At 39.9% G+C, this 14,040-nt stretch overlaps 1 protein-coding gene across 2 annotated transcripts in view; it reads right to left on the reverse strand.

Moving 5' to 3' along the window:
* The window catches only part of ABCA3 (ATP binding cassette subfamily A member 3), a 102,343-nt gene that overhangs the window by 22,170 nt on the left and 66,133 nt on the right, over positions 1-14,040 (reverse strand). For both annotated transcript variants that reach the window (XM_073636617.1, XM_073636618.1), the window contains exons 9-19: positions 12,457-12,577; positions 12,189-12,362; positions 11,890-12,071; positions 10,174-10,320; positions 7,132-7,261; positions 6,873-7,027; positions 5,549-5,704; positions 4,037-4,247; positions 2,956-3,106; positions 1,164-1,262; positions 888-1,071 (exon numbers count right to left, since the gene is read on the reverse strand). In XM_073636617.1, the coding sequence (XP_073492718.1) occupies positions 888-1,071; positions 1,164-1,262; positions 2,956-3,106; positions 4,037-4,247; positions 5,549-5,704; positions 6,873-7,027; positions 7,132-7,261; positions 10,174-10,320; positions 11,890-12,071; positions 12,189-12,362; positions 12,457-12,577 (1,710 nt within the window). The remainder of the gene's footprint in view (positions 1-887; positions 1,072-1,163; positions 1,263-2,955; positions 3,107-4,036; positions 4,248-5,548; positions 5,705-6,872; positions 7,028-7,131; positions 7,262-10,173; positions 10,321-11,889; positions 12,072-12,188; positions 12,363-12,456; positions 12,578-14,040) is intronic.

Raw genomic sequence — 14,040 nt, forward strand, 5'->3', positions numbered from 1 at the left:
CAGTAAATATCTCCTAAACGTGCACAGTCTAGGAGATATTTACTTTTGCAGCAGCCGGTGACGTCACTGTGTCGTCCATTCAGAACTTTGTGCCGCAGCCATAACTCTGGTGCGCAGGAGTGACATCGTGGCTCAGCCAGAGCCAGCGCAACCCAGAAGGAAGACCAGGTGAAGGTGGAAGCTTCTACAGCGGTGACAGCGTGACAGGCTTAGTTTTCAGGCAAGACTGTCATAATGTGCTAGTATGCGGTGACTTAAACTGTCCGGGGCCCAATTTTTTTGGTGCAGTTTACTACCACTTTAAGCCTCATGTCTATGGCTATCTTTAAGCCTGGAAAAATAGACCCACACAATTTTAAATACATTTGCTTTGGAGGCCAGCTAACAGTTAATGAACCAATAGATCCACCCTTTAAGGAAACTTGTTCTGTGATTATGTATGGAGGCCATAATTGGTGACCTCTCCTTCTGAAAATACATCTTCACTGTCTCAGACCAAGTATGAGGGACAGATCGAATTCTGACCCTCCAGATTCCCATACCTGCTTCAGGTCAATGACTTTGAAAGTACTGATATCAGAGACAGGCAAGCAGCTATATTTTCGAAAAGGGGGACAGCAATGGCAACCCAATTATGTTTTTTTTTTTAGTATTGGGGATTTATTAGGTTTCTCTAGGTATTTCCATGTTTCAAAAGTACAAGCATACAAGAAAAGCTCTTGGTTACAGAAGCCACACTTGAGGAAAAACAAACAGTACATCCAAAGACAAAAATAAATTGATGTGTTTCGTCTGTAGTTCTCCTATAAGATTCAGTGGTTGGCAAGAGACTGTAATAAATAATCTTTATGAAATACCAAGCAATAGTTTGCATCCAATTTTCTTACCCCTCCGTTAAGTTTGATGCTGGAGCAGTCTTCAGTAATAAGGGTTCCGCTGTCTTCAGTGCAGTCACTCATGGAGCAAGACTCTTCTGCTGCCCAGTCATTAGTCCTGCGCTCATGCTGGTACTGGAGGGCCGGAAGCTGGATTGCCTGTATATCCAGACTGGAGTCCACTAGTTTCCCCACTCTGCATAATGTAATGATAATTACATTTCAAAGGATCTGTTTTTGGATCAGTAATCACACAATATAGTAGGGAGAGTAAGCTGAATATCTCACCTCAAAAACACTTCTTCCATGGTGGTAACAGAAGCTCCATAACTAGCAATACCCAATTCACCTCTACGGGTCTCAAGTTCAGAGAAGAGCTGTTCAAACCTAAAAACAGCAAATGGTTATTAAAATACTGATAGATAATAAATGAAGGTTGTGTTCTAGATAAAAAGCTATTAAAGTGATTGTTATTTTACAAAAGTTAACATTTACAAACATGTCATACTTGCTTGCTCTGTGCAATAATTTGTCACAGAACAACCCCGAACCTCCTCTTCTGTGGTCGCCTGCTGTGGGGGAGCTACTATTAAAAGGTTTTTGTACCTTAGTGAAGAGAATGCATTAATGCAGGGTTTCTCAAACTAGGGTTCCTCCAGAGGTTGATAGGGGTTCCTTGAGCAATGAGCAATTTCTGCCTCTCAGATAAGTTCCCACTGGCACCATTGATATTTTTAGCTATCTGTAAGGGGGTGATTCTATCCAATGACCACAAGTTTAAGGGGCATTCTTCCCACTGACCATCACAATAATGTATTATGAGTTGTAGAGATATTAATTTTTAGCAGGGGTTTCCCTGAGATTGGAACGTTATTTCAAGGGTTCTGTTCTGAAAAGGTTGGGAAAGGCTGCATTAAGGTAAAAGACCTTTTTGCCTTTAGAATTATGCCGCGTACACACGAGCGGACATTACGGCGGACTTTGCCCGGCGGACTGGATTTCGTCGGACAATTCGATGTGTGTGGGCTCCAGCGGACTTTGTTTTCTCAAAAGTTGGACGGACTTAGATTTGAAACTTGTTTAAAATGTATCCGTTGAAATCGAGTCCGGTCGAAAAGTCCGCCGTCTGTATGCTAGTTCGACGGACAAAAAGCCATGCTAGGGCAGCTATTGGCTACTGGCTATGAACTTCCTTGTTTTAGTCCGGTCGTACGTCATCACGTACGAATTCGACGGACTTTGGTGGATTGTGTGTAGGCAAGTCCGTTCATTCAGAAAGTCCGTCGGAAAGTACATCGAAAAGTCCGCCGGGCAAAGTCCGCCGTAATGTCCGCTCGTGTGTACGCGGCATTACTTTAACATCCATATATGCTGTATATGTGATCTTTCAGAAGTTTATCAGCACTAAAGAGAAGGGAGAAACCGGTTAAGACTTGTTCACACTATGTGCAGTGAACTGCGTTCTTTTGCACTGGGTAAGCGCAGGCCCTGCCAGGGCACATAGAAAACAACCAGCTTGAAATAGCCGGAACTGAACAAGTCACACACTGCTATACCGCAAAATGTTAAAGTTGACTTGTACTGAAAAAAAAAATTGGTTGGCTCTTTGCTGCTGCCATTAGGTTTTTCTCCTATTACTGAACAGGAACTGATCATGCGATTATCACAGGAGAAAATCTCATTCAGCATTCAGGAAGTAGGAAGTGAGTGGAATCCATGTGTCTGTTTCAGTATGAATGGCAGCAAGAAGGATTGTGCCATTAAAACCAAATCCATGTAATTTTTTTTGTTTCCAGCAAAGGTGGATTTACACTATATGAGTAAGTTATTGTAACAATTCACTTATATTGTATAATGCAAAATGGTAATCGTGGGTCTCAAATATGTTTAACAAAACCATAACTTGTCTAACAAAACAGGAAACTTGATTCCCTCCTTTAGGTGGTCATGTAACATATGCTGAGGCATTGGTTAGACTGACTCTGTTATAAGGGAGGATTGTCATCCAATCAATGTCAAATGTCAAATGTCAATTGTACCTGTAGGCGTAATACTTAAACTTTTGTTACAAGCCACTTACTGGTTGGTATTCTCCTTGGGTAAGATGTATGACAATTCTGCCCCAGCATTGCTCTCAAGAATGGCATTGGGCACATAGCTGGTAATAAGTTCTGTGATCTCTTCCACCTCACAGTTTGGCTGCTTCACCATCACCATATGGTATCCAGCACCTGTACACAGAATAGGGTATTACACTGGGAGAGCCTATTGACACTCACACAGCACAGTTTATTTGATTATAGCATTAAAAGAAAAAAAAAAAAAAACACAAATTGGATATATTCTGAAATCTGATACCAGGTATAATAGAATATTTATAAAACCTGGCACTGTACAACAGAATTATTGCACATTTCAGTGACCAGTTTGATATTAGGTTTACTTTCCAAAGTCACCGCTTAGGTTCACTATACTTTATATGTACACAATGGTTCCATAGATTCATTTTTTTATGTTTCCTAATAAAATGTTTTGTGCATAATGGTGGTACTTTGATTTTAAATTAATTTGAGACGTATAGCAGGATTGTTTTTATAAACCTAGTACTTTTTTATATGTAATTCTATGTATTGTAGTATGTTGATATACCTTTTTGTGTAGTCTCCTGTTTTATACAAATGCCGACTTGTATATCCTTAATTTATTTTAAAGGTTAAAATAAACCAGCAGTGCTTAAAAATAAAACGCATCAAGTAAATATTACCAGACATTTGAAATTTAAAGCACGAGAACCCCCACCTCTCTCATCACTGCATAATAGGATAAAGAGTGAGAGGTAGTGTATACAGCAGTGATGGCGAACCTTGGCACCCCAGATGTTTTGGAACTACATTTCTCATGATGCTCATACAATCTGCAGTGTAGTTGAGCACCATGGGAAATGTAGTTCCAAAACATCATGGGTGCCAAAGTTTGCCATCACTGATATACAGTATGTTCAACTTTCCAGAAGCTATTGTTAGCACAGGCATATTGACACATCACTGGTGGTAAAGCACATGAACCTCATGCTAGCCAATTACACAGGTCACTGATGTGTACTGATGCAATCCTATAAAAAAAAAAAAAAAAGAGAGAAAATAACATCTCCCCTTTCTCACCGTATTTCCTTTTGAGGAAGAGAGAAGATCCACAGCACTGCAGCTGCCCCTGGGCCAGTATGGCGATTCTGTCTCCCAGCAGATCTGCTTCATCCATGAAGTGTGTCGTAAGGAGGAGAGTGCGGTCATGTTTGTGCTGACGCAGAAGCTCCCATGTGTCCCTGCGAGACGCTGGGTCCATTCCTGAAGTGGGTTCATCCAGCATCACAACCTGTCACAGGATCAGATGGCATTACAGATAATGGCAGAGTCACATAAATCTGTTTCCCACAAAGAGGGTAAAATGGCAGCTGCTTCTCTAAAGTTCTTACGCGGTCTTTTTCCGAATCAATCGTATTAAACAAGTTTGAGAATATAAACAAGTTGATGGTATTGGGCCTTGGTCTTTAAAGAGTTCTTAATTCTTAAGTGCAGCACCACATTATATTTAAAGAAATTCAATTTTGGACTTTACTGGTACATAGAGGGCAAACACATAGATAGTATAACAATACCAAAAAGTTTATTACAAACATAAAATAAAATTCCACATTCAGATCCCGTAGAACTGGCGTTTTCAACTAGAGATGGCTATTCAATTTCTATTATGTCCATAGTTTGGTGCAACGAAGGACATACTGGGAACTGAGTAGCCTTCTCTGGTTGAAATTGCAAGTTCTACGGGATCGGAATGTGTTTTTATATTTGTCCTTTTTGTACCAGTAGAGTCCAAAATTGAATTTCTTTAGATATATTATACTCTAGGGATGTGATTCATCATTCACAGCCATTTTTATAGTAATAAATGCAGTAACACATTATTAACTGTTTTTAAATCAAATAATTTTTTTGAACGTACAAACATATAGGACCCTTCTTATATCATTTCATTCCCTTCCCCCCATTTTATTTTAAGTACAACAAACAGAGACATTATTCTTGAATAGAGATGAGCTTGAGTGTGTTCGATTGCACTTCCAAACTCACGTGGCCGAGCCTGCCAGGAAGCGGTCGCCTGTATTGGGTCAATCATCTGGGGCCGGGGCATTCGTGCCCCACACATACTGTACATGCCCCCTCATATGAATTCCTAACAGTGTATGTGTTTTTTTTTTTTGTTTGGTAAAGTTCATTCTTTCCAAAATCAAAAGTTAAAGCAAACAAAGTTTTGACGTATTTTTATACGAAAGTCATCACTCAGTCATCGAAGATACTGAGAATTTTTGTATAAAATGTTCCTATGAAAATCTGCTAGTGTATGGCCAGCATAAGATATAGTCCAGTAGGACCTTCCTGCGTTATGAATCATCTTCTCTGCTAAAATTTCAATTAAAATATTTGCAAGAAATAATTAAAAAAAAAATTGATAAAGGCATGACAGATCTTTTGTTTAAGTATTATAACATTTACTTTGAACTATACATAGCTTTGCAACAAAATATTTTTATGCTGACTTTGCATCTTTTAAAACACTGCCAGTAAAGCAACTGAAACTCTCCCTTAAACTCCACACTCCCCTAATGACTTTTATACCTTGGATCCTCCTATTAAGGCGATGCCTATGGAGAGCTTGCGGCATGTACCCCCAGACAGCTGGGTACTCAAAGCTGAGCGTTTCTCTTCAATCCTTAGGATTTGCAGGATCTTATCTACTTCCTCCGGACAACGCCAGTGTGGACATCCTTTTAACTGTAAGAGTAGAGAGAGAAGTCAGAGACTTTGCACTGTGAAGATAAATTGACTATTCTTCTTACTGGATCACAGAGATGCACAACGCCTGAACTACAAACAGTGCATTCATGTTTAAGCTCGGGGTTGCCGACTGGCAGAAAAACAGTATTGATTTTTGTTGATCAATACCGTTATAAATACTTCTGAGGCACTGTTTCCAGAGTATGCTAGGCTTTCTAACACAGAAATATCAAATGAGGCATCTGGCATCTAAATGACAAGAAGAAGGGCTTAGTACCCGGAAGAGGCTTGACTTGACCAAAGATGAGGACCAGCGTACAGCATGGGTCTAGGATCCAAAGAGTTCCACTCGAAGTATTGATGGATAAGAAGGTACCTGCAGGCATGTCAGCACTTTTGTTTAAGCCCACCATAGATGGATCGGATCTTAGCCGGTTCAACAGGGACCAGCTGAGATTTGATCCATCTATGGGCAGGCTGGTTGTACTGAAGTTGATCCATTGATCGACTTCATTACAACCAGCCTATCCGATTTTTTTCATGTGATCGCTGCTGGCAGCTATAGCCGAAAATCAAGCAATTTTCTTTCCTGCAACCCATGGCTGCAGGGAAAGAAATTTGCTTAACATTTGGCCCGCCTTATAGGTTAGACAATGCTCACATCAATAAATATATACCAACAATCTAATTTGAACTAAACTTGTCTAGTGCGAAATCCAAGCTTTCATTTCTGACCTTCTTTTAAAAATGCTAGCTGCCTGGCTCTTATGCTGACTAAGTGAATGCAAAATTACCTCCCGAGTTACAAGCAGTCCTCGTCTCCTTTAATTTAATGCTTACTTTTAACTTTCAAGAAAGTTTTTTTGTGCTTGCAATACATCTGACAAATGCAATGTAGGAAATTATATTACATATGGGAAGCCCAAAGTGTGTCTCTAATTTTATATACATGTGACTAAACTGCATATGAAAAATAATAAAAATGCTGGCTGATGTGTTGCATCTATGTGCTTCCTACAGATATATAAATGTGCACCTACCCTAGTGCTGTAGAACCATGGTACACTAGTTTTGGTGGCCATAGTACACCAACCCATGGGTCTCCAGTATCTAGGTCCTAGATTCTAGGATATTAGAAAAAAACACTATACTAGTTGACCCTTACTGCTGCATAGAAATAAAGGTGTTCCTCCACAGTAAGTCCCTGAAACAGCACATCATGTTGCGGACAAAGCCCCAGATTACGCCTGATGAGAGAGGTGTCTTTTGAGATCTCATAGCCACCAATGTAACATTCACCAGATGATGGGGGTAAAAGGCCTAAAAAGGGGGAAAAAAAAAAGAGGGATTCGAGTTAACATGTCAATTATACATTGCTACTAGACATGAATGGAAACACAAAAAGGTCATTAACCTCTGCTTACCTGTCAGCATGGACAATGTAGTGCTCTTTCCTGCTCCATTGTGTCCCAGTAACACAGTTATCTGTCCCTCATACATGTTAAGTGTGAGATCCCACACAGCCACACGCTTCTTACCATTCACACGAAATGCCTGACAGATAAAAATAAATTAAAGGGTTACTTAAGTATTTCACTATACATTTGTTTCAAGCGAGTGACTCTCAGATAGTGGTATTTTAGGAAGATCCAGGTTGGTTGCTCCCTTCCTGCTTGCATACAAACTATAAAGGCAGATAAGAATTCTGCTCTTCCCTCAAGTTAAAGACGAGAGATGGCTCTGTGTTTGTAAAATGAAATGTGCTCAGGCCATCTTTTCATCTTCAAATCAAGGACAAGGGATGTGTAGCAATGGGGATGATTTACTAAAACTGGAGAGTGCAAAATATGGTGCAGCTGTGCAGGGTAGCCAATCAGCTTTGAACTTCAGCTTGTTCAGCTCGGCTTTGGCAATAACACCTGGAAGCTGATTGGTTTCCATGCAGAGCTGCACCAGATTTTGCACTCCCCAGTTTTAGTAAATTAACCCCAATATGTCATCAGAAGCCATGCAAGAAACAGCAGAGGCCTGCATAGGCTGCACCTTGGAAAAACTGCTGAAATTATCGTAACTCATTTACATGTGCGTTTACCATTTAACAGTTCGCCGACTGCTGCACACAGATGTGCATCGGCAGAATGGCACAGGAAGGCAAATGGGCGTACAAGCACGTCCCTTTAAATTTGCCGCCTTTCAGGCACACGCGCAGGTGAGCGTGCCCGCGGGTCCCGGGGGCTCGATGTTCTTCGACGGCCAGCGATTGCGGTGTGGAGAGGAAGAACAGGGAGATGCCTATGTAAACAAGGCATTTCCCCGTTCTGCCTTGTGTAATGACAGAGATCTACTGCTCCCTGTGATCGGGAGCAGTGGTCGATGTCATGTCCTAGGAAGCCCCTCCCCCCACAGTTAGAATCACTCCCAAGGACACACTTAACCCCTTCAATGCCCCCTAGTGTTAACCACTTCCTTGCCAGTGTCATTTACACAGTAATCAGTGCATTTTTATAGCACTGATCGCTGTATAAATGACAATGGTCCCAAAACAGTGTCAAAAGTGTCCGATGTGTCCGCCATAATGTCGCAGTCACAATAAAAATATCAGATCGCCGCCATTACTAATAAAAAAAAATAATCTATCTAATCTATCCCCTATTTTGTAGACGCTATAACTTTTGCGCAAACCAATCTATATATACGCTTAGAGATTTTTTTTTACCAACATACATATCGGCCTAAACTGAGGAAGAAATTTGTTTTTTTTATAATATAATAATTTATTTAATATATTTTTGGGGGATATTATACCAAAAAGTCAAAAATATTGCTTTTTTTTTCAAAATTGTCGCTCTTTTTTTGTTTGTAGTGTAAAAAATAAAAACCACAGAGATGATCAAATACCACCAAAAGCAATCTCTATTTGTGGTAAAAAAAAATGACATCAATTTTGTGTGGGTACAACATTGCACAACTGCGCAATTGTCAGTTAAAACGACGCAGTGCCAAATCGCAAAAAAATGGCCGGTCATTCAGCAGCCAAATCTTCCGGGGCTGAAGTGGTTATCCCAAGATAATGTCATAATCCAATGTTGGTTTAATTTCTTAAAAATGCATCTTTAGATATTTAGCTGAATGAAAGTGAGCAGATGAGAAACTACACTCTAAAATCATCATGTGATCCGTGGCATTAAACTCATCAACACATTTCTATCCAGTAAGAACATCTAGCAGGCAGCATAGAGTTGAAAGAAACACCATACATGTATTTTTATTATACAATATACCCTCTCTTCCTCAAAGATGCATACAAATCTACTTCCAAAGCATTCAAAAATGTAAAATGGTTCACATTTGGAGACTAAAGTGTGAATTAGCACTTTAAGAAATTTTTTTTTAATTATTATTATTTTTTATTATTATACAGGATTTATATACCGCCAACAGTTCGAGTAGCGCTGTGCAATATAAAGGGGGACAGTACAATTACAATACAGAAGGAATAGGAGGACCCTGCTTATGGAGCCTTTAATTTAAAGGGAAGGTCATTCAAGTACAGTTTTTAGGTGGAGATGGGATAGACTTTGCTGAATAAATGAGTTTTCAAGGATCGCCTACAAGTGGACAGAGTGTGAGCTGACCGGACATACTAGGGTAGGGAGTTCAGAGGATGGGAGAGGTTCTGGAAAAGTCCTGGGAGGCAAGATGCTGCAGATGAGATTGGTGATGTAGCTGAGGACAACGTTGTGGATAGCATAAGTGTGCGCAGCCTATTACATTAGGGTGTGCAACCCAAAGCTCAAACATATATGTGTGTGTATGCATGTGTATATATACTGACGGTGTTAGTAGATCAGTAGATGGTGTCAGTAAGGCAGTGGATGGTGTTAGTCGTTTTTATTTTTATTTTTTATTATTTTTTACAATTTTAGTTTTTTTACAACTTTGTAGGAGCCCCAGTAGGGGGCTTTGGTGGAATATCAGGGGTCTAAACAGGGGGAATCTGCACCACACGGGGTGATTAGGGTGTGCCTGGGCACACCTGGCACACCCTGTGCGCACGCCTATGGTGGATAGCTTTGTATGTTATGGTTAGTATTTTGAATTTTATACGTTGGGCTAGTGGAAGTCAGTGTACGGATTGGCAGCAGTAAAGGATTTGTTAGTAAGGTGTATGATTGAAAACGAAGGGGAACTGAGAATGAGAATTCATCCTATTTGCTAAATGACTGAATGAACCAAGACAAACAACCACCAACAATATATTTATTTGTATGAAGGATAAATGGTTGTCTAAGTTGATCCACTGAACTGTTTTTGCAATCAAAAGGCTGTCAAAAGTGGTTACAACTGCTACATAACTGCTGTGTATAGTAGGAAAGTGAAGCCGAAGGAAAGTAAATATTTTATGAGGTATTATTTGAAAAGTTGAGGAGTGACATCAACTAGATACAAAAAAGGCAGAACCATACCTTTGTTAAATGTTTAATACGAACTCCAGGTATCAGATCTGATGGTTCTTCTTCCAGGTATTCCCCTCTTAGCGCCTTTTCTGGATCTTCATCATCCTCCTTTTCAATCACCTCTGCATTTCTGGGAGTCCCACACCAATAGGAAGGCTAAAAGGTCACCCATAAAAATGACTAAGTGATCTCGACAATGTTATCTAACATTCAACCATATCTGATAGCTACTGGACAGGAGGAGATGTACAGGTGCTAATGTCATATGAAGATGCACAACATCATTGCATATAAACAACTGAATGGGAATAAGAAGTTAAGAAAAAACAACATTCACTTGACTTCACAAATGGTCATATGAATGTTGGCATAGATTGAACCCAAGTGGGAAGCTTTGCTGTGACATATGGGGAAAGTTTTACTTAAAGTGGAAGTAAACTCCGCTATTTCTTTTTAAATAAACGCGTACCCGAGAGCTTTATAGCATGATTTGCTAGTATGCACCGCATATTAGCACACTATGCCAGGCTTGCCTGTTAAAGGCGAAGTTCACCTTTTTAAAAAAAATAATAAATGCACATCTTTTTGCAGGTAAAAAAATATGCACCTTTATTATTTTTTTCATTAGAGCATGTAAAGCATTGCAGCCACGTTCAGCAGATCGCGGGTGCAATCTCAGGCTGCTGCAGACTAAGTAAGGTCTGCTCATGCTTGTTTTTGAATATCAGCCTCAATTCACCTTGACAAAAAATTCTAAAAGGACTTCAATAGTGTTTTATCATTTTAATCCATTAAAATAAAATAATGCCATTCACGTTATAAGGTGCCATGTCAGCACTCACTACTTGTTCTCTCTCCACCTCTATCATATGCTGCCCAATACCAGAATTCTTCCTCTGTCAGCTGGGTATATAATGAATAGCCCTGCCACCAGAAATCACAATCCCTGATCTGCATCTCTCACCCGCCAAAAGGTCAGTCATTCAGTGTACTGCTACTCCCGATAGTGTTGGAGGGCTGTTTGCATGCACAAGCTTCCCTCGACGCATTTCGTTCTGTGAACTTTGTGAAGGGATAGGCTATGGTGGGTGAGCTTTTTGCTGCTTTTATTGGTATAACTTCTTTTCTGGGCATCACTTCAATTTAAGCTTGATAATAATGCAATTGTATTAAACAGTCTACTACTTTTATATATAGTTCTTGCTCACATCAAAAAATTTGTGTTAATTTAATTTTATCTTAATACTTTCTATATCTTTATAATTCGGTTTAAATACCTATTTATCTTTCTTTTATTTTTTTTGTCTTTCTATTAATATTGTTCACCGGGACTTGAGTACCTTGTTTTGTTCCTTTCATGTATAACATATTTTTGAATGACAATAAAAATATCCTTAAAAAAAACCAACATGTTTTGACTGTCTTGTCATGTTTTGTCTAGAATCTGATTATACAGATATGACAGATATGACAGAAAATTTCCCAAGCACAATATGGACATTGTGTATAAAAAAACAAAAAAACAAAAAGCAATATGACGGCATTTACTGTCAGTAAACTGAAAACACAAAGAAAAAGAAAAATATTTCAGGCATACCAGAAATTATACTAGATGAAAACAATGCTGTTAAACATAACTGGAAAAAGAGGATCTTATGATTAACTTAAAAAAGCCCTATGATGAAACCAAGCAATTTGGTGGGGGAGCAGAGACGCCGAACTTACCAGAATAAAGAAGTACCAAGGCTGGGGAACTCCATAGTCTCCCGGCATAACAGTCTCCACGTACCACCCAATAATGGAATAGAGTACAGAATCAAGCAGCAGCATTCCCATGACTTGACACAGAGTGAAGTTGTCATCCACACTAACCGGTGTCATCAAATTGGACCATTGAGCTCCAGTACCTATAAAAAAAAAATATAAGAAAATAAGGGCAGACTATCACGTGTAATATATTATTTTCAGAAATATCACAATGTGCTTGTTTTTTTCCTGCCAGGGAAGCTGTAACCTACACTGACCTTTGCCCTCAAACATGCCGAAGAGTTGAGCTCCCATGGCCATGCCAACATTGGAGATCAGACAGGAAATCAGCTTCTCGCTGTGGGTTATCATGTCGTACCGCGGCGAGATGAAGAAATAGGGAATGTAGGAAAAGAAATACAGGAAGCCACCAGTTGCAGCTGCTATGTTTGCTAAAATACAGAAAAAAAGAACAATGTTCACCTTTCACCTTCACAATCATTGCTAACATCAAGGTCCACCATCCTGGAATAAAATGAATCCTACCTTTGGAGAAGAAGCTGCTTATCATGAAACTGAAGGAGATGGTAGAGATTGAAAAGACCATCAGATAGCAAAAAACTAGAGTGGGGTCACTAAGTTTAAGTACTGCTCCCTGTCCGCTGACCTGAAAACAGAACACATACATTTTTTTTACACAACACTGTAGTGTACAGGGCTGTTGAAACCTCTTTTTCATCAGTGAATTCTTCATAACACCATATGGAGAAAATGTCATGGAATTCTTGCGTTATGGGGCCATGAAAGAGTGGGGGCCGAGACTTCAGGTGAGATTTCCCTTCCAAGAGTTTAAATCCAGGACATTAAAATATTTAAATAACAAAAGGACATTTAAATATTTGCATAATCATATCAAGCAGCAATTGGGCTTTACAACAAGCCCTTACTCATCTATGTAGCTGCAGACACTGTGGAGCACGCAGGGCCGGGACAAGGGGTGGGCAGGAGGGACAGCTGCCCTGGGCACTGTGATTGATATCATGTGAAGTAGGAGGGGGGGGGGTAAAGATTTGTGCTGAGAGGAGGGATTTTTTTAGCAAAGGGGTGGATTTGTACTGGGAAAAGGGGGGGGTGTACTTAGGGGGCAAGCATGTAGATTAGTGCTCAGTGTTTATTTTTGTGGGGAATTTTTGCTGACTCATAATGCTCATGTATCTTTGGGGGGGGGGGCACAGTTTGGTTTTCTTTCCCTGGGCTCTGGATAACCTTGTCCCGGCACAGGGAGCAAGTCATATTCAAAATTTACAGCAGAACCCCTTGAAGTTGCTTAAGTCCTTCTCCCTGTAGTTCAGCTCATCCTTATCTTCCCTTTTTCAGTGACTTAACAGTCTTCCAGTCTAATCTGTAAAGGGAACAGCTTGATTGACTTCAGTGCTTCAGCTCAGAACTTTCAGGATGAATGGTTTCACAATGTCTGAAGCTACACAGGTCGGTAAGGATTTATTTTAAACCTCATTTATGGATTAAGAATACGCAAATATCTTTGCTTCCACAGCATATTCACACATTCATGTTAAGAATCACCTGCAACAACCACCCATCCAAAAGAGTAAATGCAATCTCCAAATGGAATTGTAAAAAATAGTTATCAATACCTTAAAACTGAACTCCAAACTTATATAAAAGACACAAATGGATGCAGTTCTGCAGTCTTTACTAATTTGTTACATTCATTTTTAATCCAAACACTGTAAGTACCTGATATTACCTTGCTATTAGCCACTTGCATTTATTGTACAGAAAAGTTCAGAGAGCGGGAGAAGCAGCAAATAAGCAATCAGTGATGATGCAATCCAGGGGGAATACACGTAGATGAAGAGAGCAGAGTGAAGTAGAGATGGGTGCATCTGTGTGCTGCTTCTGATTTCATTGTCCACTCACAGTCTAGGTGAAGGACAAGACCTGTAATTGTTACTAGCCTGCAGGCAGTGAAATTCAGGTCTCCTTCCCTACCAGACAGGGCTGTGTTGTGTGGCAGACAGAGCTGTGCAACTCTCCAGACTGGAAGGGTCGAAATACAAATCCTTTGACAAATAAAACAGTTCCCTTAAAGGACGAGTTCACCTTTAC

Source organism: Aquarana catesbeiana, linkage group LG06 (assembly GCF_042186555.1).
Source record: "Aquarana catesbeiana isolate 2022-GZ linkage group LG06, ASM4218655v1, whole genome shotgun sequence".
In the NCBI taxonomy this organism is placed as follows: domain Eukaryota; kingdom Metazoa; phylum Chordata; class Amphibia; order Anura; family Ranidae; genus Aquarana; species Aquarana catesbeiana.